This window comes from Carassius auratus, chromosome 41 (assembly GCF_003368295.1).
Source record: "Carassius auratus strain Wakin chromosome 41, ASM336829v1, whole genome shotgun sequence".
Classification (NCBI taxonomy): Eukaryota; Metazoa; Chordata; class Actinopteri; order Cypriniformes; family Cyprinidae; genus Carassius; species Carassius auratus.
In genome coordinates this window covers 17,778,280-17,803,703 of record NC_039283.1, presented here as the reverse complement: position 1 = coordinate 17,803,703, position 25,424 = coordinate 17,778,280, and the positions used below count along the sequence as shown (strand labels likewise).

Sequence of the window (25,424 nt, the reverse complement as noted above, 5' to 3'; positions counted from 1 at the left end):
TTTGACTCCATAGGATGGCAGCATCTGAGCAGTATCTTTCATTAAATTCCTCATTCCCTTCAAATTTAGCATGGTAACCGTAATTTTCGGTCAAAATAATAGTCACTTTTATTTATTTTAACCTATATTCTGCCTGTGGTGTCGACACTGTTATAAAAAAAGATTCAATGAAATGACAAACATTTAAGCTTCCACTGCGAATGACGTCTATCTGAAAGAGTTTCCAAATTAATTTGCAATTTTAACTATGTATTTGGACAGATATTCTGATACTCTGCGACGGTGTTTATAGCAACAGTAGGTCGCTCCAAACTGACACTCTCGGACTTTGAACACTTAAAAGCGCACATATTTCAGTGTGGAACCGGCAAAGTTTATCTTTACAGTACTCTGAACTCTTCAGCAATTAATGCCCCTTGAAGTTATATTTTAACTAAAAGGTGAAATATACACATTATGAAAAAGGCTTGATATTGAATAGAAGGGAGTCTGTGTATGCTAGCAGGTTAAGACAGTATTTAATCTGTCAGCTCAAAATTTCACAATTATTTTTTGGTGCCTGTAATTGTAAGGTGTGTTATACTGTATTCTTAAAAATATATATATATATAAAAAAATACAAATAAAAAAAGACCGTTAACGCCAGATTAGCAACTAGCTACTATCAGACTAGCATCGAAAATAGCAGCAAACATGGGCAAGAAGAATCAACTGAAACTAAACGGCAAAAAAGACAATGGAGATGTAAGGTAAATTACTTTATTTTTATTAAGCAAGGCAGATTACGTTGATGTTTTAAGAGCCATTTGTTTTTACAAATACATTAATTTGAGCTGTAGCTTAATTGTAGTTTATGTCTCATGTCGTGGTTTAACATATTCACCTCGCGAAAGTTTTAGATCATATAGTCAACAAGAAATACCATGTAACTGTAAACAGTTACTGAGAGATTAAAAATATTTACATTTAATTTATTATTATTATAGATTAATTATCTAAGTTTTTCTTAGCTTTTTACGTTTTTCAAGCTTATATTCATAAGTGATATTCATTTCCAGCAGTGAGAAAAATGCCAAGGAAGAGGAGAATGAAAAGGTGGAGATGGTGGGTCCATTTGAGATAGTAAGTGCAATATTAAATATATTGTTAGTATTTGTAGTGCTATTATTATTTTTGTGATTTGTGAAATTATTTATTAATAACTAAATAATTATTAAATAATTAACTATAAACCATTTTTATTTTTTTAAAATATATTTTAATATACTACCACAATGCTTTAATCACAACTAAATATAAAACTAAATTAAATAAGCCTAAATTGATTGCAGGTTTTCTATGAATGCTTAAATGCTAATATTGTGAGATTGTAATTCTGAGCTTGATCATGTAGCTCTTTATTTTATTTTTAATATTCAATAAAATATCAATATTAATAAAAATAGATATCAAAATGTAACTTATTCTCAAAGGAGTGTGTCTTTGTGTCAGTTTCGCTATGCAGATAGTGTCGACATTTTTCTGATACTGTTTGGCACAATCATGTCCATGGCCAATGGGGCAGTTGTTCCTCTCATGGTTATTGTATTTGGAGACATGACAAACAGCTTTGTGGATGATACAATAGCAGATAACCGTCCACCCAGTGAGTGTATAAATGTTATGTCTCATTAATATAATATTGTTTCACAGGGAAATCTGTGAGGTTTGCTTAAAACTATGGTCTTTCAATTTCTAGACGTCACGCTCCCACAGTCCAGTAATGAGACTTTTGAAGAGCAGATGACAAGGTAAGACCACTGTGCTTTGCATTGGATTTTCTTTCACAATTTATGGTTTAATTTAATTTACAAATCCTTCTAAGTGTATGATAGTCTTGTTTCTCCATCTCAGGCATGCTATAAACTACAGCATCATGGGATTTGTAGTTTTGGTGGCTGCATATATGCAGGTGGCCTTTTGGACACTTGCCGCAGGACGTCAGGTGAAGAAACTTAGAAAGAAATTCTTTCATGCCATCATGAAACAGGAGATCGGTTGGTTTGATGTCAATGAGACTGGACAGCTCAACACACGCCTCACAGAGTATGATGTATAATAAGAGTAATTTAGTGACATATTATGCACACAATGACACATACCTATATCAGACTCTTTTTTTTTCTCTGCAGTGATGTCTACAAAATAAATGAAGGCATTGGGGATAAGCTTGGCATGTTGCTTCAGAGTCTGACCACCTTTGTAGCTGGCATAATCATTGGTTTTGTCAAAGGATGGAAGCTGACCCTCGTCATCCTTGCTGTTTGCCCTTTACTCGCGATCTCAGCTGCCTTCATTGCAAAGGTGGGATAGAAAGGAATATGAAGAGAAAGCTTTATATTTATAGAAATGTTTCTTGAAGCAGCATATTAGAATGAATACTGTAGGATCACGTGACACTGTAGACTGGAGTAATGATGCTGAATATTCAGCATCATTGTCATCATTGTGAAATTTAAACTGATAACTTGTTTTTACTGTATTGTTTGACCATAAATTCAGTCTTGGTAAGCATATGATATTTATTTCAAAAACATAAATAAATAAAAAGATTAATAAAGTTAATTGATGCAATGAAAAAGCAACATTGTATCCCTGCCTCATTAGGTGATGGCATCATTCACGACGAGGGAACAGACGGCCTACGCCAAGGCTGGAGCAGTGGCTGAGGAAGTGCTGTCATCCATCAGAACTGTCTTTGCCTTTGGTGGACAGAAGAAAGAGATACTGAGGTATGTTTGAAGGTCTGTTTCTCAAAGAACGTCAGCACTTTTTCTTAGTGGAATTCTGACAAGGACAAACATAGTTGTTTTGTGGTACAGAGTTAAAAACACATGACCTTTCTATGACCTAAGCTTTAACCAGCTCATTTGCCAAACCATCTTAGAACCAGAAAGAGTAGACAGCTACCAAGGAGGCAACTTGGTTTTATCACTTTATGGTCTGGTCTTGAAAGTTTCATTTGTTGTCCCACATGGGGAAAAGGGTGGGGAATCAGTTTGATCATCATATTTTTTGCATCAAGGATAATAACTTTTTTTCTGTTCTTCCAAGGTATCACAAAAACTTAGAGGATGCCAAGAACTTTGGCATAAAGAAAGCCATCACTGTGAACATTGCTATGGGCTTCACATTCTTCATGATCTATATGTCCTATGCACTGGGCTTTTGGTATGGCAGCACTCTTATCCTGGCTGGAGAGTATAATATTGGCATGCTTTTAACTGTGAGTCACAGCAGGGTTATTGCAAAACATTGTGGTCTTCTGATTAAAGCCCAAAGTCACATTAGTCATACTTCATATATTGTAGGATTGAAAACCCCCAAAATGGCTATGAAATCTTCATTATTGAGACTTTTAAATAAGACTTTTAAATAAGCATGAGATTACCTCATGAGTGCATTTTCTGTTCCTCTGTTTTAGATTTTCATCTCAGTCACAACTGGGGCTTACGGCATAGGTCAAACGTCTCCAAACATCCAGTCATTTTCTAGTGCAAGAGGTGCTGCCTACAAAGTTTTCCAAATTATTGATCATGTGAGTGAACTTTATCATTAATGTTTTCGGGATAATATATTACATACTTGAAGAAAACAGTTTTCCCAAATGCAGAACAAGATCCCATTGTGATGTTTTATAATTCATTGTCTTCTGAATGAAAAATGCAAATTCGGCCAGCAGGTGGCGCTTTTTGCCAGGAATAACTTAATTTCCCCGTAACCCCCGTATACAAAGCAGCTCGTCACCTGACTTTAAAACTTGCAGTGCTCATATTTAATCAATTAAGTAGCCTTTTGGTCCATGTATCTTTTGGTCATTTGATTTTCTATTTAAAAATAAATAAAGAGAAATGAGAAACGGTTTGATTTTCATTTTTTTGTTTTGTTTAAGAAACGCAAAACGAAAATGTAGCTGGATTTTTCCTATTTTTGTTTGTGGGTAAAAAATGAGATTATGCTTTAATATTTGTTTGAATGTGTGGGCGGCACTGAAACGCCCCTTTCATCCCTTCTGTACTGCACCGACAAGCGGCAACCGCAAGCTCAGTTTATTTTCACCAGGAGAGAAGAGGCAGACCGCAGAGTTTATTAATCCTGCGAATTCTTTGATAGTGGTGCTTGCAAGATAAAATAATAATAATAATTAATTAATTAATTAAATTAATAATAAAATAAAAAATAAAATTATATTTTTCCAGCTGCTGCATGTTATTGACAAAGCAGACTTGACAACTTTATTCATAAAACGCCATTTGAATTTTACTTTGGCCTGTGATCTACAACGACATGGAATAAAATATAGGCCTACTACAAATTTTTTGCCTGCTTATTTTATTCTAGGCCATTCATAAAAAAAAATAAAATGGGAAAAACCCAACCCCACATTTATAATAAAATTTATATTAAAATAAGTTAAGTTTTCCCCATAATTAGTCTACTTTAAATGTTTTAATTATAGGCTATAGGCTACTTATAGATTCTGTAGATGACCGTATGAATATAGTGATGTTGTGACATCATTACAGATAATGAGTTCAGACAGGAAACACTGCACCTCTCGTTGGTTTCATTTGAATAACATAGGCCTAAATATAATATTATTGTTATTATTTTTCTATTTAAATGGATTATTTTAAAAGTAGACATGTCCAGCTAGACATGGTTCGTCTGATGCATGAGCCTGGTTCATTTCTGACGTTTCAGAAAGAAGTTCATGTAGACCGAGATGGCAGAAAGCACATCCTGTTGAGTTTTGTAAGTTTGTTGTGTTATTTAGGGTGTCTTACGACCCAAACTGACGGAGCTGAAGCTCTTTCCCCTATTATCGGGATGGAAGGTGTGGATCGGGATTCGCCGATCGGAGAAGTGCAGCAGACTACACTCTACAAGATAAAGCTTCAGTTGCTGTTGTCTGTAATAGCAAATGAAAACATGTTAGGCTACCTGTGAGGTTTTTCTTAAATAGGCATAGAATAAAATTAGTAGGCTAAAAATCTTTCATGTCATTGTAGATCATATAGGCCTACAGTAAAATTCAAATGTCATTGAAAAAATTAATTTCTAAAAAAAAAAAAAAAAAAAAAAAAAAAATATATATATATATATATATATATATATATATATATATATATATATATATATATATATATATATATATATATATTGTGAAATTTTATGCTAACTATGTTACAGACTTTTCATTAAGAGCCTAAAGAATCATATCAACTTGTGGAAAATGGGCATTATATGACCCCTTTAATTATGCAGAACTTTAAGTCTAAATATAATTTAAACGGATGAGTTATACAAAAATTCACCCCTCTCACAGTTGTCATGAAGGGCAAAATTAGCTATATAGACCAAAAACACTTTGAACCAGGCTGTAAACAGATTTCGTTCTGCTGTACAATGGCGGCATTTTAACATAGGGAGACTATGTCTCCGTCTCCCTTTTGGGCCATTCGATGAATTGCAGTTTTAGTCACTTCGTGTTGGTATCAGGAGAGAGACAGGAAGGTTGTCACTTGACACAGACACACAGAACATGCAGGATACATATTTAAAATTATATTTTTTGCAGCTTAATATTTACAGATACTAGTTCATATAGCGGTTTCAATTAAGTGCAATGAACTACTTTTGATTAATTAATAATAAATTGGACAGATTCTGTGTTATTCAGTAAATTCCATTTTTATGACTGGATTCAGCGATTCTGTCAGCGTTTCCTGCATGGTGGAAATCATGGGGTCCTATTTTAGGACTACAAAAAATGACCAGATCTCAGGATCAGAGGTGGTTCCCTGCTTAAATCCAATGAATTTTAGACCACAGGGAACAATTTTTCTCTGAAGTAGAGTAGTTAGTGTAATACTGATTTATATTAGTCTGGATGAGGTTTGATTGTGAACTTACCTCTATCCCTTACTGGAATTTGAATTTGAAAAATTCTCTCACAATCCTTTGTTTCACCAACAGGAACCCAAAATCAACAGTTTCTCTGAGGAAGGCTACAAACTTGATTTTGTAAAAGGAAACATAGAGTTCAAAAACATCCACTTCACTTACCCCTCAAGACAGGATGTGAAAGTAGGACCATAATGATTTATTAAAAACTATTTGAACAAAATCACTTTACAGAATGAAATGACTCCAGCTGTGGCTGTGTTTTGGCTTTGTAGGTTCTGAATGGCATGAATCTTAAAGTCATGAGTGGGCAGACCATTGCTTTGGTGGGTAGCAGTGGGTGTGGAAAAAGCACAACAATCCAGTTGCTACAGCGCTTCTATGACCCACAGGAAGGAACGGTAAGTACAGAGATTGGCAGAGAGGTACAAACTCCTTGACGTTCCTGTTCTTCTTCCAAACTTTCCTTTTTTCTTTTCCTCTAACCCCTTAGGTAACTATAGATGGCCATGATATTCGCTCTCTGAATGTGCGATGTCTGAGAGAACTGATTGGCATAGTCAGCCAGGAGCCGGTGCTGTTTGCCACAACCATTGCAGAAAACATCCGCTATGGCCGCCAAGATGTCACCCAGGAGGAGATTGTACAGGCCGCACGTGAAGCTAATGCTTATGACTTCATCATGAAGCTCCCAGATGTAAGATAAGACCTTGTACCATACTTTTTAATTTTAAGGGGCAATTTGATCAGTCTGATTACAAAAGATTGATCAGGTGTGCTCTGACCATCTCTGGACATCTTCAGAAATTTGAGACTCTAGTTGGAGAGAGAGGCACCCAGATGAGTGGCGGACAAAAGCAACGTATTGCTATCGCACGCGCACTTGTGCGAAACCCAAAAATTCTCCTTCTTGATGAGGCTACGTCTGCTCTGGATGCCGAGAGTGAGACTATTGTGCAAGCAGCTTTAGATAAGGTAACAAAATTATAGTAGTCTGGAAAAACACTGGAAATATTGTGTATATATTATTTATTTTATTTTTTTACATCTGTATAGGTGAGGCTGGGCAGGACCACCATTATAGTGGCTCACCGGCTGTCCACTATTCGAAATGCTGATGTCATTGCTGGATTCCAGAATGGTGAAATTGTAGAATTGGGCACACATGATGAACTAATGGAGAGAAAAGGAATCTACCAGTCTCTTGTTACAATGCAGGTTAGTAACCGACAGTGCTGTAAACACACACACATGAGCGCTATATGAAACTGTGGCATGTTGCTGTTAAAAATGAAAGGTTGACAGAGCATTTTCTTGTGGGTAATGCTCTGAACTCTGGGGCTACCAGCATGATGTGCTCCTAAGACTTCTTTGGCCACTGCTTATGTATGAAGTGCCGTTAACAACAGTTGAAGCCTTGGAAAGGAGGATCAACACCTTTCTTCGCAGATGGCTGTTAGTCCCCAAAAGCCTTTCTTCAATCTGCCTGTACAGCTCAGGAAGCAAGTTACAGCTGCCATGAACTTCTGTGGTTGAAGAGTTTAAGGTGGCCAAAGCCTGGCAGGTGATAAATGCTTCGCGACAGTAGAGACCAATTGGTCCGCCAGGCAGATATCACCATCCACACAGGATGGAAATGGTCAGCAATCAGGGCTGTGGCAAACGTAGAGGCAAGAGTATGCCATAAAGACATCATGGGGACGGTCAACCAAGGCAGGTTGGGCTTAGGAGTTATAACCAGAGCTAGGTGGAGGGACGCTACTGCTAAGGGTTGCCGCAGCTTAGTCCAGGATGAGCTCCATATGGTGGAGGAGGAGGGTAGGCAAGTGAGGGCAGCAGCCATGAAAAATCAGGTTAGGTGGACATGTTGGGTCAGTGTCCAAGGAAGATCATTGGGGTGGACGGATATATGGGGCATGGAAGAGAATAGGATGAAATTCCTCCTGTGCTCCACATACAGTGTCCTACCAACACCAGTGAATCTCCATCGTTTGGGGCTGGTTGAGTGCCCAAACTGCATGTTGTGTGGGAAACCGGCAAGCCTTGAACATGTGTTGTTATCATGTCAAGCTAGCCTAGCTGTTGGCAAGTTCAGATGGAGGCACGACCAGATACTTGCCGAGCTGGCTACAGGCCTGGAGGAAGAGAGAGAGGGAAGACCCACAAAATCACAAGGACGAGAGCACCCCATATGATCAGGTTTGTTAGAGCAGGGGAGAGCTCCAGAGTGACATCGACTGGCTCAGGAATCCTGACATCGGCTACTGACTGGGACGTGAGAGTTGACCTCCGGAGACAGCTAAAGTTTCCAGAGGAGATCACTACCTCAACTTTCAGACCAGACATAGTTCTGAGGTCCAGAGCAACAAAATCAGGTGGTGTTGCTGGAACTGACTGTGCCATGGGAGGAGAGGATAGAAGAGGCCCATGAGAGAAAGCTTGGGAAGTACCAACCACTCACCCAACAGTGCCAGCAGGTGGGATGGTGGGCATGGAACTTGCTAGTGGAAGTAGGCTGCAGAGGATTTCCTGGGTAGTCACTTTGGAGTGCATTGTCCAGACTTGGAATAAAAGATCCCAGCAGGAGACGGCTCATGGCGAATATCACAAAAAGAGCATAGACAGCATTGAGATGGCTGTGGCTAAAGCGCTGTGAACAATGAAACAGCCCACCGGTTAGGGAGGGAATATAAAAGAGCACTAGCTGTGGAGTCCAAGGGGCCGAGGGGGCTGCCCCAGGATGCTGGGGTTAGCTGTCAAGCCCTCTGGAGGTGTTGTGGGTTAATTGGTGAAACAATGTTGAAGGAGGGTACCCACCTGATGACCCGAAGAAAGCACCTTGGGCCCACACCACAAAGCTCAGTAGGTGGGACTTGTAATGTACGAGTGTTGGCCATCACCTCAAATAGGCGGCTGGGACTTTACCCAGCCATTGAAGTGAGAGCGATGATCCCATCGTATTTCAGACTGACATATGGAGAAGCTGAGGAGGTGATTTCAAGTTCAAGTCCCGAATCAAGGTCCCTTCCTGGTCCTATTCCCTTCCCAGTTGTTTTCAGTCTCTCCTCTTACTGTCCTGTCCATTAAAGGTGAAAATATCTCTGTGAAATGGCTTGGACATAACATTAAAGGGCACTGACTGTCAGTGATTTGTGGCATCACAGCAATTGAGGCAACATGTGAAACAGTGGCTATCAAAGATACTGAGCAGATAGTAAAGCTTGCATGATCTCTGTCAAATATTGCAGTGGGAACCAATACTACAGTGACATCTCAGATGGTGGAATTACTTACATTGTGAGCAGCCTTGTAATCTTTCACAATGTGACACATTTCATAAAGATGTAATGCAGTTTATCGATCTGGATTTGACTGGATCATTTGGAACTGAAATGTATTGGTCCTGCCTGCTTTGGTTAGCAGCAGAAAAGAAGTTTCAGAGACAAGCAAGCTGTTATATTTTGCTGAACGATTATTAAATCAAATATTTATTTGACATTATCTGATGAACTGTGCATGATCACACAGGGAAAATGAATTCAGAATGTAAATAGGGTCTATTTTGAGTTTAAATTGTTTAAATCACAGATGTTTAAGAGCACAGAGGAGGGCAAAGAGGAGATGATTTTGGATGAGAAGAGTCCCTCAGTCAGTTCTCTGAATGATCGCACACTTTTCAGACAGAAATCTAGAAGTGGCTCGGAAAAAGATCAGCTGGATACAGAGAAACAGACAAAGGAGGTAAGAGACAATAATTGCCAACATTCATGAATACATTCATCAATTAAATTTTTGTGAATACCTTCATTGTCTTACACATAATCAGCCCTAGTGGAGAATGTGTGTCTCAGTAACAAGTCATTATTTATGGGTAATTTCAAATAAAACCAAACAGAACTGTTTATAAAAGTTCAATAAATCCTGTTACAAGTGTCTTCATTTGTTTCCTTTTCTTTCCTTAAAGGTGCTGTAGGGAACTTTTGTAAAAAAATATTTTTTACATATTTATTAAACCTGTCATTATGTCCTGACAGTAGAATATGAGACATACAATCTGTGAAAAAAATCAAGCTCCTCTGGCTCCTCCCAGTGGTCCTATTGCCATTTGCAGAAAAAATAACCAATCAGAGCTGCGGTCCGTAACTTTGTTTGTGTTCAAAATGTAGAAAAATGTATATAAAAAGCGTACACCATGAATCCATTTTCCAAACCATGTTTTTGGCTTGCCCTGAATCACTAGGGTGCACCTATAATAAGTGTTTATATACGGACTATTTTAGATTGTTTTGGGGATACCGCGGCGGAGTAACCCAGTACCTTTGTGATTCCTCATAGACATAAACAGAGAGAAGTAGTTCCGGCTACGATGTTCTTCCGCAAGACGCAAGCAGTTCTGTTTATTAACCGCTAGAGCGTCAAAAGTTCCCTACCGCAGCTTTAAGAAGGAACTTCAAGACTGAATATGTCATCTGGAAAGCAATTGTATTTTGATCAAATTATGATCATTAGATATTTATTTGAAATTATTTTTGTGTTTGTTCTCTTTTCTTTGTAGGAAAAGGTTCCAAATGTCTCCTTCCTGACAGTCATGAAACTGAATCATCCGGAATGGCCGTACATAGTGGTTGGAATTTTATGTGCCATCATAAACGGAGGCTTGGAGCCTGCATTTTCTGTCATTTTCGCTAAACTCATTTCTGTATGTTGTTCATGGAAATTAAATATTAATAATAATTGCCATTATTGACAGTCAGCAGTACTGAGACATTATTCCTCATACATTTATTTTCTTTCTTCTTCTTCTCTAGGTGTTTACTGAGAATGATCAGGAACTTATCCGAAAACAGAGTGAGCTCTACTCTCTGCTGTTTGCTGCCTTTGGGGTTGTGTCCTTTTTCACTTTGTTCTTACAGGTTTGTTTTGTATTACAGAATCAATTTTAGAACACACAGTACATTTAAACCACCTTGAATGCTATACAAAAATTGCATAACTTGACTGAGACACCTTATATTCGATAATAATCTACTTTGTTACGATCTTGAGAACCATTCAGTTAAAACTGTAGTCAGGTCAGAGATGGAAAGGGATGGTTTATATAGAATTACATAAGGTCTTCATGTGAGCTGTTTCAAAAGATAAGATATGTTCTGATAAGCATACTTGTGAGGTGCATCTTATACATTTTCTTATCTAAAAGATGACTGTTGTGAAATACCACTTTGTAAACTCCAACTAACAGCGGACAGATCTGTCTATTATTTATCTAGTTAAATTCCCATTTTACATTTTACCATCCTCAAACTTTGATCCCTCCATCATTTATAAAAGCACATCTATGGATTTTGCGGGAAGAAGTTGTGCATCAACAAATAAAACATATTAAACACATTACGTGTATGTTGAATTAGTCAAAAGACATGACAGTTTTAAAAAACAACTATGAATTTGTCAAAAAAGCCTAATTTGGGGGTAATTTTTTGTTTTTAATTTTGATGTAATTTATTCTAGGGTTTCTGTTTTGGGAAAGCTGGTGAGATTCTGACCATGCGACTGAGGTTTAAAGCATTTAATGCTATGATGAGACAGGTGAGACGATAATAGACATAGACCATTGAAGCTATTTCTGAATGTCTGCTGATAGAAAGTAGTACAACACCTGTCTTGTGTATTTTAGGACCTGAGCTGGTATGATGATACTAAGAACAGTGTGGGTGCGCTGACCACCAGACTGGCTGCAGATATAGCTCAAGTGCAGGGTGTAAGTCTCATTTCAAATTGTTGATACCAATTGTTGAAGACAGTAGTTCATCACAAACGGCACAATGACTTTATTTCCAACAGGCAACTGGTGTAAGATTGGCAACACTGGCACGGAATGTGGCCAACTTGGGCACTACCATTATCATCTCTTTTGTGTACGGCTGGCAGTTGACCCTCCTCATTCTCTCCATTGTGCCAATCATGGCTGTGGCTGGAGCCATCCAGACCAAGTTATTGTCAGGACAGGCTCTAAAAGACAAGAAAGAGCTTGAACAAGCTGGAAAGGTGAACATTTACAGTATGCTTATGCTTTAGTGCAGCACAACTTAAATTCCCCACCTTGTCAGCAATGCATTTTCTCCATTTCAGATTGCAACAGAAGCCATTGAGAATATCCGCACTGTGGTTTCTTTAACCAGGGAGAGCAAGTTTGAGAGTCTGTATGAGGAAAACTTAGTCGTGCCATACAAGTATGTTTAAATCCATTAATAATAATTATTTAAAATTGTATTATATATCTATTAGGATTCAAAATGAGTCGAATTGATGGTAAGATAATTGATGTTTGTCTGATTTCCTAAGAAATGCTAAGAAAAAAGCACATGTTTTCGGCCTGACGTTCTCCATCTCTCAAGCGATGATCTATTTTGCTCATGCTGGCAGTTACAAGTTCGGCTCTTGGCTCATTGAACAAAAGCTGATGACGTTTGAGGGCGTCTTCCTGTAAGTTACGCAATATATTACTGTTATATGATTCTCTCATAACAGACTGAAGAATATGTGATTTAAAAAAAAGTCCCCACAGTAGTATCAACATGATCTAGTGTCGTCTACAATGTGTTTCATTGGTAGTTCAGATTTGTACAAATTAAACAGAAGGGAATGAGGACAAGTAGTAGAGACACACTCTAGCTAAAACACACTACAGTACAGGTGATAAGTGGGAGTAGATTGGGGGGTCCAAAGTCTGCTGGTTTCTACACAATCAGTTAATGATTACAGAAATAAACGTGAGTCAGAATAAACTATCCAGATGAGCAGTGAATGTAGATAATCTCTTAAACAACACAGACATGAGGCTGGTGATTCATTACATTTGCAGATAGAAGATTCAAGCTCATCCATGTGATCTAACAAGTGGGCTTTCAATCAGAGAAATAATTATTAAATAGCAATAAACTAGCAGTGTAAATACCCATTAAATAGCCATGTTTACCCATAGTCCCAGAGTCTAATTAAGTTGGGCTATACATAGATATTGCATATGGAGTATAATCAGACTGATAATCACTGGTTTAACGAGTGGGGAAAACATTAGTTTTGTCATTCAGTCAGTACTGTAATTTTTGTGAAAATAAGGCTAATTCAATTTCAGTCTAGGAAGGAAGCTGTAATTTATTGCCATAAAAAAAAAAAAAGAATGAAGTGCAAAAGTAAAATATAATAACAATAGCAAAAATATTTTTATATAATTTAAAACCTATAATAAGAACTGTGCAAATTGTTTAATTTAAATGATTTTAAGCATTTTATTTTAGTATTGTAATGATTAGTCAGTAGATTGATTAGATACAATATTGGGGCCCTACGAAATAAATTTGTCCCAAATTCAATTTTTTCCTGGATTCCATTTAATTCACACAGAGACACACAGAACATGCAAGTCTTTTTGCAGTTTAATATTCACAGACACTAGTAAATATCGCCATTTGATTTAAGAGTACTGACTGACCTTTGATTTATTCAAAATTTGACAAATTCCATGACATTCCACATTATACATTAAATTTCGTTTTTGTTACTGGACTCTGCGTTTTCCAAATCACAGAAATCATAGGGCCCTATAGGTTGTGATGGCAGTGTTATTTTAGTTTTACTGATATGATATTATAATTTGTATTAATATTTTGAATTAGACGTAATTTCTTTTTTTTCTTTTAGTTAAAGTTTTAGTCATTTTCATGTCTTGTGAAATGTTATTAATTGGTTTTAGTGTATTTAGTTTTTTTAGTACTTCAACTTTTGCCTTGGCAACTAGCTGAAATAAAAAAGTTTCATATATATATATAATTATTTTGTGTAAAGTAACGACAGTGTTATTTTCTGGTTTAAGTTTTAGTTATCGATAATAACCCTGGGTGATATATGTGTTTGCGTCTCTCAGTGTGGTCTCAGCTTTGGTGTATGGAGCAATGGCTGTTGGAGAAGCAAACACATTCACTCCAAACTATGCCAAGGCCAAGATGGCTGCTGCCCATGTCCTGATGCTCATTAGCAGAGTCCCTGCCATTGACAATGCCTCAGAGGACGGAGACAAGCCGGTATTCCTTTCATGCACACACTTGAACACCAGAATACACCATATGCCTAATACGTGATAAAAGGGTTTCTTATTGTAGTGAGTCTTAACTCTAAGCAAGATCTCATAGTTTCCAGAAGCATGTCATGAAATTAATAATTTATTATTTTTCAGCTCCGTCCTAATCTGATAAAACTCAGGCAGAGCCGGACTCTGCTGGCCATAAATATCAGTCATTCAGTGCATTCATGAAGAAACAATGATGCAGCGATGACACTAGTATACACAAACACAAAGGTGCACTAATGTGGCTGTTTCCTGTGACCTCCGTAGGATAAATTTGAAGGGAATGTGAGTTTTGAAGATGTATGTTTTAACTACCCGTCTCGGCCGGATGTTCCAGTGCTGCAGGGTCTTAGGCTCCGGGTGAAGAAGGGGCAAACTCTCGCCCTCGTGGGCAGCAGTGGCTGTGGCAAGAGCACCACCATCCAATTACTGGAGAGATTTTATGACCCTCAGCAGGGCAACGTGGTAGGAGAACACACATGCAAACAAGTATTTCAGAGGCCACATTTTATAGCTTTGTTAGCATATTTATCTAACTACTTTGGTTTTTTTTTATATGATAATGTCTTTCCCCAAGGTACCTACTGTAAATTGACATTTAATTTTACAGTCTCTAATCACTGATCCAAATCAGCAAGATGCCATTCACACACATACACTGTCCTTCAGTACACTAGCACACTAAATACACAACAGCCATGGAAGTGAAAATGTTATTACCTTTCTCAAGGTCAATGATAATGCAGACCAAAAGACAAGGAAACCTTCAGGTCCTTAAACCTTTATGACTCAAACCATAACACAGACCTGTTTACTGTTAATTAGCCATTAGATCCAAAAGCAAGATACTTTACATGTTACAGAAATTGGAATGATGTAATAAAGAAACATTGAAATGTGTTATACCAGTAAAAAACCATGGTTAGCCCAAACTGGTAACTATTTGTTAACAGATGCTGGATGATAATAACGCAAAGCAACTGAACATCCACTGGCTGCGCTCGCAAATAGGCATCGTTTCCCAGGAGCCTGTGCTGTTTGACTGCAGCCTGGCAGAGAACATTGCATACGGAGACAACAGCAGAAAAGTCAGCCAGCAGGAGATTGAAGAGGCCGCTAAGGCTGCTAACATACACTCCTTCATAGAGGGGCTGCCACAGGTACAGCACAACCATACTCCTCATGTACACCTCATTCAAAAGTTAGGGGTCAAGAAAGATTTTTTTTTTTTCAATACTTTTTAAGTTAGTTACTTTAAAAAATATTTTTTTATTCAGCAAGGACACATTGAATTGATCAAAAGTAAAGGCACATATATGTATTATGTTACAAAAGATTTCTATTTCAAATACAGTAAATGTTGTTCTTTTGAACTTTCTATTCATCAAAGAATCCTGAAAAAATATACTTTATACTATATAACTACACAACCGTTTTCAACACTGAAAACAATAACTAAAAAAAGCTTCAAATTGGTTTCTGAAGGATCAAATGACACTAAAGACTGGAGAAATGGCAGCTGAAAATTCATATATTAAAATATATTATACAATATTTTAAAATACAGTATAAAACAGTTATTGTAATAACTTTTCATTATCAATATTTCAATATTAAAGGTTTTTTATATATATATATAGATATTTTTGCATTATAAATGTAGCCTTGGTGGCCCCAAGAGACCTCTTTAAAAAATTAAATTACAATTTTACTAAATAATACTGTGTGGTTTGTCTGCAGCAATACCAGACGCAAGCAGGTGATAAAGGTACCCAGCTGTCAGGAGGGCAGAAGCAGCGTATTGCTATAGCGAGGGCCATTCTCCGCAACCCCAAACTCTTGCTGCTAGATGAAGCCACATCTGCTCTGGACACTGAGAGCGAGAAGGTGAGAAGAGTGAGAAACTCATTGCATGAAATTTTAAGCTGTCACAATGAAATGTTTAATGTCAATGGTTTCAAAGCTATGAGTTTGCAAAAAGAATTGACTTTGGTTCTTCGTTAAAACAGACAGTATTCAAGCTGCTTTACAGGATTTACAGGACGATTTAGAGTCACACCTGCTAGAAAAGAGTGAAGACACTGTATTTCTCTTTACTTAACTTCTTTCTGTCTTTCTTATCTTTGCTGTGTGAGTAGTTAGTGCAGGAAGCTCTGGATAAGGCGCGTGAGGGCCGCACATGTATTATCGTAGCCCACCGGCTGTCCACCATCCAGAATGCAGACCGTATAGCTGTGGTCCAGAACGGGGTCGTGGTGGAGCAGGGCACACATCAGCAGCTCCTCAGCCAGCAAGGGGCATACTACACCCTCGTCACCTCTCAGATGAGACACTGATGGTAAAGAGCAGCGCACATGCAGACTCTAGAAGATATTCCATAGAAATGCTCTCCTGTGGTTGCAGGCGGCCAGGCGTGTATTTGTAACTCGGTAGGCTTTATGTGGCATTTCTACAGGAAGCTGGGAAAATAATAAGGATTTGGACATTTGTGTCAAAGTGTACTGTTAGTTGGACAGAGATGAGACTAAGAATTGTGTAACTATCAGTGCTTTGCCATTTTGTACTTTTCAGTTTTAGGACCTAACATTAATCCAAATCAGTACTTTCCTGTTGCTGATATTTAAATGTATTAAACACCAACAAAATAAGGGCATTTGTATTAGCAGTTCTATCAAGCACTAATAATAACTTTCTCATTATTGAAGACCAAAAAGCTCCAAACTCCTTTATAGAGTTCACTGTGTGTGGTGCCTTTTTTATTTATCAGAATAAGGCTGGTTTATTTATGACACTGTTTTCATCACACCCAAAAGTCTACTGTAAAAAAAGTTTAGAATAAATATTGCATTTTTCATTAGCCTCATTTTATTTCTTATTCTACGTTGTCATAAAAGTTGTAACTAGACTTCAAGATTTCAAAATGTGAAGTTTATTTTATTTTTATTTTTTTGCACTTACAGATTACATTTAAATACACAATGAAATAAATAGATGTGGCATCAGTTGTTGACTGGAGGCAGATCTGAACGTGAGCTTGCAGTTGATGATCGTAAGAAAGAGTTGCTTTTAAGTGGACAAAATGATTGGAAAAATCAAGCATAAATCATGAAAGGGAAGACTTATATCTTATACGGGCTCATCTGGCTTCGAAATCGTGCTGATCTTCTTGAAACATTTCCTTAAGTTCTCAGACCAAGGCAAACATCCCCCAAATGGAGACAGGAACTAACATTGGGGATTTGCATTGATCAAGGCCTAGATGTGGAGAGTTTACATCTTTTAGGGACAGGTTAATTTGCATTAAAGACAGTGAGAAATTGCACACCCTCTACACTGAGCAAATATCTCTAAACTCTAGGAGCTTTATTACCTTATAGATTACTACTTGTAAGATTTCGATTTGAGAGCTGTATTCACTTCAGTTACTGTAAAATATTATCAGTAGAACAAGCTGGACAAGTGAAATTTGTACACAAATACATGGATTATTCACACTAAATGAATATTTGGTGGCAATGTTTATAATATCTTTTGAAGGTAATGGCAACAAGCCAACTTGTATTCTTAGTAAATCTGTGGGCAACTCACATTCAAATGTACATGCATGTATGAGTATGACACTATTCAAACTAACAGGTGGAAAATGTTTAAGGTCCTGTGATGAAGGAAGCAGACTGTAATATCTGAACCAATCAAAATTACAACTTTCAGGAACAGTTTTTCAGTGTTTCCCAATAACTAGGAATGTAGTGCATATTATACCTTTAATTGGTAACAAACGGTAAAACATTTTTACATAAGCATTTATATTTACAATATAAAAATATTCATTAATATTCTATTGGTGCAAAAACATTTGGCTTTAGTGCAATAAGCCTTTGAAAAAGTTTGAAAAGCCACATGATAATAAAATCTTCAAATTCGGTAAATAAAGATAAATTATATATATCTGAATTATACTTGCACTGTTGCATTGATTTGTGCATTAATAGTATATCCACAGTGTATGTGTGTAAGGAGGTGAATAACAGATCAAGATAGACTTCCACACTTGATGGCTGTTTACTGCTCACGTGCCACTATGGAAGCATAGCATATGATTTCCTGACTGAAATGATTCAGAGATGACTAACTGAAGGCACGTGAGTTTAAAGCACCTGCTGCACTAGATTATTTCTAAAAATAAATGTATCTTAATGTCTGGCAACTTTCTCGCATAACTAAAGCACTGAGGTTAGACTAGGTATACTTCCCAGAATGCTCTGCTTTACAGCTGGGACTGGGTAGTGATGTGCATGATGTCATGTAAAGAGGTGCAGAGGTTCTGAAACAGAGCTTCAGCATCTGTCTCTGGGCTGGACTTCCAAGCAGTGCAGGACGCAACAATTCTGGATGAGAAAAAAGAATAAATTAGATACAGAATTGTATTAAATAATATTAATATTAGAATTAATGATAATAAAATGAAAGAAGAAATGACAGGTCAAACATTTAGAATAACATTTAAAAAAAAAAAAGATTTTTCTCTTATGCTTAATAAGGCTGCATTTTATTTGATAAAAATCACAGTAAAAACAGTAATATTGTGACATAATATTAACATTTAAAATAACTTTTCTATTTGAATATATTTTAAAATTTATTATTAAAATACATTTTAGATTTTTACAAATACATTTTAAAATGTTTATTCCTGTGATACATCATACTAGGTAGTGTATATAGAATTCTAAAATAAATTGTAATGTATAACATTTTAATTACATAATCTAATATGAACCCACCGGTCATCACGAATGCGGTAGAAAAACCCATATCCATGTGGCACCATGGGTGCAACTGCTCCCAATACAGTGGTGTAGCCCACCAGACTAGTGGAAAGCACAAAATTCCCCCCTCCGCCACTGTAAATACAAAATGTTAATATAAACTGTCTTTACAGCAATAAATACAAGTCAGTACCCTGGCGATGAACCATGGGAAGCAAAGTGTTAGGCCAGACCTCTTAGTATAGAGCGGATCTGTGTAGAGTTCAGGCACAGGAAGGCCCTCCTCCTTGGCAATCAGGTACAAACCCAGGAGGTGTCTGTCAAAGCCTGAAATGTGTAAGTATCATTAAAACATTGGTCCCTTTCATATTATTCATTACGCAGTGTGAATATTATCACTCACACATTATTGACACACAAACCTTTTCCATCCTGTGCTTCTGCCATCAGCTTGTTATGTTTTCCGAAGGCTGCATTTAAAGCTTTTCTTTTCTCTTCAGTCTGTATAAAAAAAAGACAACAAAAAAAAGCCATCAAAGCAAACCAAATGTCAAGAGCAGTGGTTCTAAACCAGGAGTCAGGGGCTCCAACTTCAAACGACTTAAATTTGTTTAAAATAAGAGAGAAAAAAAGCAAAAATGCACTAAATAACTTTTTTTTTTTTTTTTTTTTTTTGAAAACCAGGGTTCCCATGCTCTTGGAAAACTTAGATATATGAGGTGTCCTGATTTTTAAAAAGTGTGATTTCCAAGTTCCAAAATATTTAATGGGGAAGAAATTTTGAGTAAAAATACTTTCAAATATCAGCAAGTAAATCATAAATGACCGGAAGAGTAATGTACATTAAAAAAAAAAAAAAAAAGTAGGATCCCAAAAGAACATTCAGCTCTTAAAACTTCTGGAATTCTGAAACTTGTTTTAATGTAATTATAACTAGCAGATGTACCAGAGTAAACAAATTAAACATAAAAGGAAAAATTTAGCAAAATGTCCAAGTTGCTCTTTTCCAAAAAATTCAAAGGAATGGAGATGAGGGGTGTCAAGCGTTAAAAAACAAAGCCAAAGCAAACAAACAAATAAAAAAAGAATAAAAATGGTGTGCTATATTCCAAAGATACCATACAACCATATGACAGTTTGTGTAAACACCAGCCAGACTGAAATTTAACCTGTTATTTGCTGAAAATCTTTGCCACAACGCTTCTGTAATATAGAGCACAAACTGTATGAACAACTTTATGATTCTTTTATTATGATACTCTTTCATCATAAGGACGAGGATGGTTCATACAGGTTTGGAGGATGAGTCAATGACAGCTGAACTAACACTTTATTTACTAGACACAAGGCACTCACAGTGGCTGCAGGGTTCAGCATGGTTCTGCACCAGTGCTGGGCCTCCACAGTGCAGGGCCTCATGGTCTCTGTGCGGCCATGAAAGAAACGGCGTGTTGTGGCAGTCTCATAACAACTACCAGGCCTGAGAATGAAAGAGAGAAAGATGCCAGACTTAGCAAGATTCTTCAGTCAGGCAGTTTTCTGACACACTTACTTTCCGTGTAGCCTGTAGTATGATAACTGCAGAGCCAGCTGTACGAATGTGTCAGGGTGAAGCCTTCTCTTCTTAATGGCTGCTTTTCCGAAAGAGGTGAAGGCATAGGTGACTACCTGCAGGTCCTGAGACTATAGATACAGACGCTTTAGTGATTTTAATTATGTTTACTAAAAACCACGTCTGATCACAGCGTATTCTGTTTGTATTCATGCATTATGGGTTTGCATGGCAAAGACTTACTAACAATATGTGTGTTACTTACACTTTTGCTGTACTGTTCTTTAGCCAGGGCGATGTCTCTCCTCACCCGCTCATCCACGGTGAATATCAGCTCCTCCGGCAAGGGCATCTCACGCACAACCTTTGAACCCTGGGAGTCATAGTATAATTTCAACATGCACTGTCACACTTATAAAATTACATACACAAATATATACAGACACAGTCTTACCTTCCACACTCCACCACAGGCCCTCAAATTTTGATCTACATAATATGCATTAGATACCAAAACCATGCCGTCATATGGCGAATGCTTTAAAACAAACAAATACAAAGAAAATTATGATAATTATGCATAATCACTGAGTGTGACATAATTATACTTCATTTCACTACACACTGTGTGATAAAATTACTATTTAGGGGTTGATGAGATTTTTTCAATGTTTTTTTAAATAAATCTCTTTATGCTCACTGAGGCTGCATTTACTGCATCAGAATACAGCAGGAATAATTAAATATATAATACAGAAATAGAGTAAGGATTTCAAAACATTATTACAGTTAAATTATTGATACAATTTTAAATCTGAAAAAAATTCAAAAGCTGAATTTTGAGCAGCCATTAATCCAGAAATTTTCTAATATGCTGATTTGCTTGTCAAGAAACATTTTATATTATCATCAAATATTGAAACCAGTTGCTTAATATTTTTTTTGGAAAGCATGATACATATTTTCAGGATTCTCTGATGAACTAAAAGTTCAAAACTTTAGCATTTATTTGAAATAGAACATTTTGTAACAATGTTAAAGTCGCTTTTGACCAACTGACTGCATGCTTTCTGAATAAAACTATGAATAATTTTTTTAGAAATCATATTAATCCCAAATTTTTGAACAGTAATGTATGTAAAAATATACACAGATTCTAAAAATGCTGCAATAATAAATGGTTGTATTATTTACATCACAGTTAGAAGCGAAGGTCCCATTAGAGAAGCAGATCAGATTGTAAGATTTATCGCCCCAGCGGATCGTGGGGTCACCAGTTAAAGCCAGGTGGGTCAACTATCGAAAGAGAGAGAGAGAAATCTTTGTCAAAATGGCTGAAAAAGGAACTTAATGTCCTTCATGGAACAAATACAGCAATTGAGTGACATTCATGATGGTCCTCGCACAAGTGTGTATGTATTGTACTCAACCTGTGTGTAGTTTTCAGGGGTGGAATAGGGCTTGGCATCGTCCAGGGCGAGTACAAATAAAGAGCTCTGAATAGTCTCTAGTATGGTCTTATTCACAGGATTAATGGAGATCAGATACTCCCGAGCCTGAAGAGACAGACACATAAAAAAATCTCATTATAACACTTCAGTATACTTTCAAACAAAGATTTATAAACTGTTGTTGAAACTCTAGTGAAGGTTTTTCACAATTCTTTCACATCCTTTATAGAATGTCAGGTGGAGTTAATTTGCATATTGCACTGTGATTGGTTGTGGTGCTTCCGTGGAGGGCGTGGCTCTTACCTTTGCCCAGCGTGTCCTTTCCTCAGTGGTGAGAGCGCTCACTCCATCCCCCTCCGGCTTTCCATCACAGCATTCTTTAATGTAAGTGAGCTGCCTAAAGAAAACAAGGACCATGCGTGGAATAGCATGCTGCTTTGCTGCAGTATATAACACGCATACTATGCACATTACAAATAATACACTACCATGCAAAAGTTTGGGGTCAGTTATGTCTGTGAAAGTAGTCTCTTATGCTCATTTATTTGATCAAAAATAGAAAAACAGTAATAATGTGAAAAATTCCAATCATTTAAAATGTCCATGTTCTTTTATAACATATGCAATTTATTCACACGATGGCAAAGCTTTCAGACATCATTACTCCAGTATTCGGTGTCACATGATCCTCCAGAAATCATTCTAATATGCTGATTTGGTACTCGAGAAACATTCCTTATTATCAGTGTTGAAAACAATATTAACTTTGAAAATTACATTTGGATAAAAATGAAAAATTTACTTTAACAATTTTCATTTCCGACATGTTGAATGGACACCACTTGAAGAATTGAACACTTAACTTGATCACCATAATGTAGCATGCTACTACTGTATGTGGAGCATTTATCAAACAATATTGTTTGGAATAATGGAAGGCAGTATACAGTGTATACGCCGCAGTATTCAGGAAGTAGTATTCTAGTATTCCATTCGGAACAAAGCCAAGAACAATGATTGTGCATAATCACACAAAATAAAGACATATAGATTTCACTGGATCAATAAAACCGATCCACTGAATCATTGAAAACTAGGACACTTGGCACTATACCTCAACAGCTCTGGGGGGGTGAGCATACGGCCATCACAGAGAGCGTCAAATGTGAAGACCCTCCCACGACACATCACTATCATGTGAGAAGGGCAGGGTCCTTCGCTCTCTACAACACACAATGATCAAACATCCAGCATAAAGGAACATATGTACACATTCATGCATACAAACAAGCATGCATATGCCTAACCTGTTTTGAAGAAGTTGAGTATGGTGTCTTTATTGACACCAGGCACTTTGCAGGTGCAGTAGAGCATGCGGAACTGATCCATGTCAAAGGGAATAGTTCCTGCTTTATGAATGGCAAGCCTCTCCCTAATGAGTTTCAGCAAATTCAAACAAACAGCCATATTAAACACTTAATACATTGCTAATGCAGACAAAAACAATGCATTCATATTCAGAAATAAACAGAAATTAGATACTTTTGAAAAACATTTATTACACCGGCTGTTTCTTCGTTCACATAAACAATCACTTACGTGCGGATAAGGTCCCAGTACCGGAGGGTGAACCACAAATTCAAGCTGGTCCTCTCCAGCTGTGTGCCATCACGTACAGGCCAGCAGTGCTCCACATAGGGTGTAGGACCTCCAAAATTCACATTCAGCTGAGAGGGGATGCGTGCTTCTAGATACGCTGTGTCCAGCCACCAGTCTTCAAGCTGAAGAAGAACAAATGCCAGTTTTAAAAAAAAAGTCTATAAACGACATACGAAAATACATGGCAGTTAAGTGATTCCATAGCCTGGCTGAAATGGAGCGGTGTGCAAAGAAAAGAAGCCTATTACCCAGTTACGCCTGCTCTTGGCTCTCCTCAGAAGCTTCTGTTGTAGCTGTTGTCCGATGCCCTCCTCAAAGCATTTCACAATAGCCTCTGTGGCTTGAAACTCTTCCTCAGATGCAAAAGGTTTTACTGGAAAAAAATTAAATAATAATAATAATAATAAAATAACATAGGTTATTTCAACAAGGTGAACACATGTTTTTTACTCATTGCCCTATAAAATAAACAATGTCTTTTCTGAGAAAAAAAAAAAAGTTTCAAAAAAGTAAAAAAAACTAAAACATTAAGTCATTTAATAACACCTAATAGAATTTGCAAAACACAAAGTTACAATTTTTTTTTTTTTTTTAATATTAACATTTCATTCAATGTGACAATCACATCAAGTTAATAATTCAGTTAAATATTTTAGTTTAAAATGAGACTCACAAATCTGATCAACAATGATATGTTCATGGATAAATAAACTATTACATATAATAAAATATTACATGTACAAATTCTGGTAGTTAATATTATAAAATACCACAATTTGTACATGTAATATTTAAAGTTCCATAGAAGTAAAAAAAAAAAATATTTATATCACAATACATAAACTTTATATATTATGATCAGTCTTATTTGATGTGTGTGTGTGTGTGTGTGTGTGTGTGTGTGTGTGTATATATATATATATATATATATATATATATATATATATAGTACTTTATATACTACTATTATTGTACTGTAATTTTTTATGTTATTTTTTTATGATATTTCTATGCAGGTTTATTTAGCCTATTTATTAAATTTTCTATTTTAGTTTAGGTAACTTTAGTACTCCAGCTTAAACTTTGTGTGTGTGTGTGTGTGAGGGAGAGAGAGAGAGAGAGAGAGAGAGAAATTAATTTAAATTAGTTTTAATAGAAAGACAAAACTAAAACAGCTCTGGCAGTGCCAGTATTTACTAATGAAAAATTTAATACGAAATCAGAGCAGTCTGCACTTTAATTTACAGTCATCAACTACGTGTAAAAGCCACCAACAACTCTTTTTTTTCTTCTTTAAACTAATTTTATTTTTATCCCATGTAACAAAGTCGTGAGCAGAATGCCTGTTTGTGCTCGAGCGCTTGTGTTGACCTCTCACCTGCATGCAGGTATTTGTCCAGTGACTCGCGTAGATCGGGCACAGGGAGAGGAGGGAGGCTGCTCTGATACTGAAATGTCCGCTCCACACTGGACTCGAACACCTGATTATCCATTATTACTGGACTGATTCAACTGCCAATCCTTTACCACACTTCCGCATTTGAAAAGCGGAAGATTCAAAGAGTAGCGTCAAAGAACTTCCGCTGACTGTGCCGTGTCATAGCACGGCATTGTTGTGGATTATTTATGTAGAATTCAGGACATATACCTCTTCTAAATATTCCAATCTCAGTTTACAACAATTCATTGATTATTATGAAATTAAGGAAGATGTTGTCACGAAATCCCGATGCTTATTGCGTAACTTAAACAACAATTCTTCATAGTCTGATCACATTATTTCATTTCAAAACAGCGAGAAAATTATACAAACAGCATATCACGTTAGTAAGCATTAGAATTAGCCAAAGCTTAAAAAATTAATTATGACTAAAGGGGGTATAGAAGGATTAAATTAAAGGTTTATGGCAAACTTGTAT

At 36.7% G+C, this 25,424-nt stretch overlaps 2 protein-coding genes across 5 annotated transcripts; one reads left to right on the top strand and one right to left on the bottom strand.

Annotated features, from left to right (window-relative positions):
* Positions 1-395: 395 nt before the first annotated feature.
* Positions 396-16,886, top strand: LOC113059126 (multidrug resistance protein 1-like). 4 transcript variants are annotated; one of them, XM_026227395.1, is made up of 27 exons: positions 407-744; positions 1,059-1,122; positions 1,492-1,645; positions 1,739-1,790; positions 1,894-2,085; positions 2,172-2,343; positions 2,647-2,771; positions 3,094-3,265; positions 3,464-3,577; positions 6,019-6,129; positions 6,222-6,347; positions 6,440-6,643; positions 6,751-6,921; positions 7,003-7,164; positions 9,535-9,687; positions 10,502-10,645; positions 10,755-10,859; positions 11,458-11,535; positions 11,624-11,707; positions 11,791-11,994; positions 12,079-12,179; positions 12,292-12,432; positions 13,874-14,030; positions 14,342-14,539; positions 15,028-15,234; positions 15,815-15,961; positions 16,213-16,886. In XM_026227395.1, exons 1-27 carry the CDS (start codon positions 737-739, stop codon positions 16,408-16,410), a joined length of 3,744 nt encoding a protein of 1,247 aa, XP_026083180.1. In that variant the 5' UTR covers positions 407-736; the 3' UTR covers positions 16,411-16,886. The 4 variants fall into 4 exon arrangements, 3 of the variants coding, with proteins under 3 accessions (XP_026083180.1, XP_026083179.1, XP_026083181.1); XM_026227394.1 differs by having other exon boundaries at positions 407-749; XR_003278063.1 differs by lacking the exons at positions 15,815-15,961; positions 16,213-16,886 and having other exon boundaries at positions 396-749; positions 14,412-14,539; positions 15,028-15,152.
* A 96-nt stretch (positions 16,887-16,982) lies between these two features.
* Positions 16,983-25,094, bottom strand: LOC113059127 (peroxisomal carnitine O-octanoyltransferase-like). The gene is made up of 16 exons (XM_026227398.1): positions 24,884-25,094; positions 23,754-23,878; positions 23,446-23,627; positions 23,154-23,278; positions 22,961-23,069; positions 22,150-22,243; positions 21,826-21,951; positions 21,590-21,691; positions 20,850-20,933; positions 20,661-20,768; positions 20,396-20,526; positions 20,200-20,323; positions 19,266-19,344; positions 19,077-19,170; positions 18,859-18,978; positions 16,983-18,462 (listed from the first exon to the last, which is right to left on the bottom strand). The coding sequence occupies exons 1-16, from the start codon at positions 24,996-24,998 to the stop codon at positions 18,342-18,344; spliced, it is 1,839 nt and encodes a 612-aa protein (XP_026083183.1). The 5' UTR covers positions 24,999-25,094; the 3' UTR covers positions 16,983-18,341.
* Positions 25,095-25,424: the final 330 nt, after the last annotated feature.

What these genes read in the sequence shown, in the direction of transcription:
- LOC113059127 (XM_026227398.1), bottom strand. Translation starts at nt 24,998, where the DNA reads ATGGATAATCAGGTGTTCGAGTCCAGTGTGGAGCGGACATTTCAGTAT. An exon ending in CCCCTGAAAACTACACACAG is followed by an intron (nt 21,692 to 21,825) that starts GTTGAGTACAAT and finishes CTCTTTCGATAG; the next exon opens with TTGACCCACCTGGCTTTAAC. An exon ending in TACTACAGGCTACACGGAAA is followed by an intron (nt 20,324 to 20,395) that starts GTAAGTGTGTCA and finishes TTTCATTCTCAG; the next exon opens with GCCTGGTAGTTGTTATGAGA.
- LOC113059126 (XM_026227394.1), top strand. Translation starts at nt 694, where the DNA reads ATGGGCAAGAAGAATCAACTGAAACTAAACGGCAAAAAAGACAATGGA. An exon ending in ATATTGGCATGCTTTTAACT is followed by an intron (nt 3,266 to 3,463) that starts GTGAGTCACAGC and finishes CCTCTGTTTTAG; the next exon opens with ATTTTCATCTCAGTCACAAC. An exon ending in TCATCATGAAGCTCCCAGAT is followed by an intron (nt 6,644 to 6,750) that starts GTAAGATAAGAC and finishes GGACATCTTCAG; the next exon opens with AAATTTGAGACTCTAGTTGG.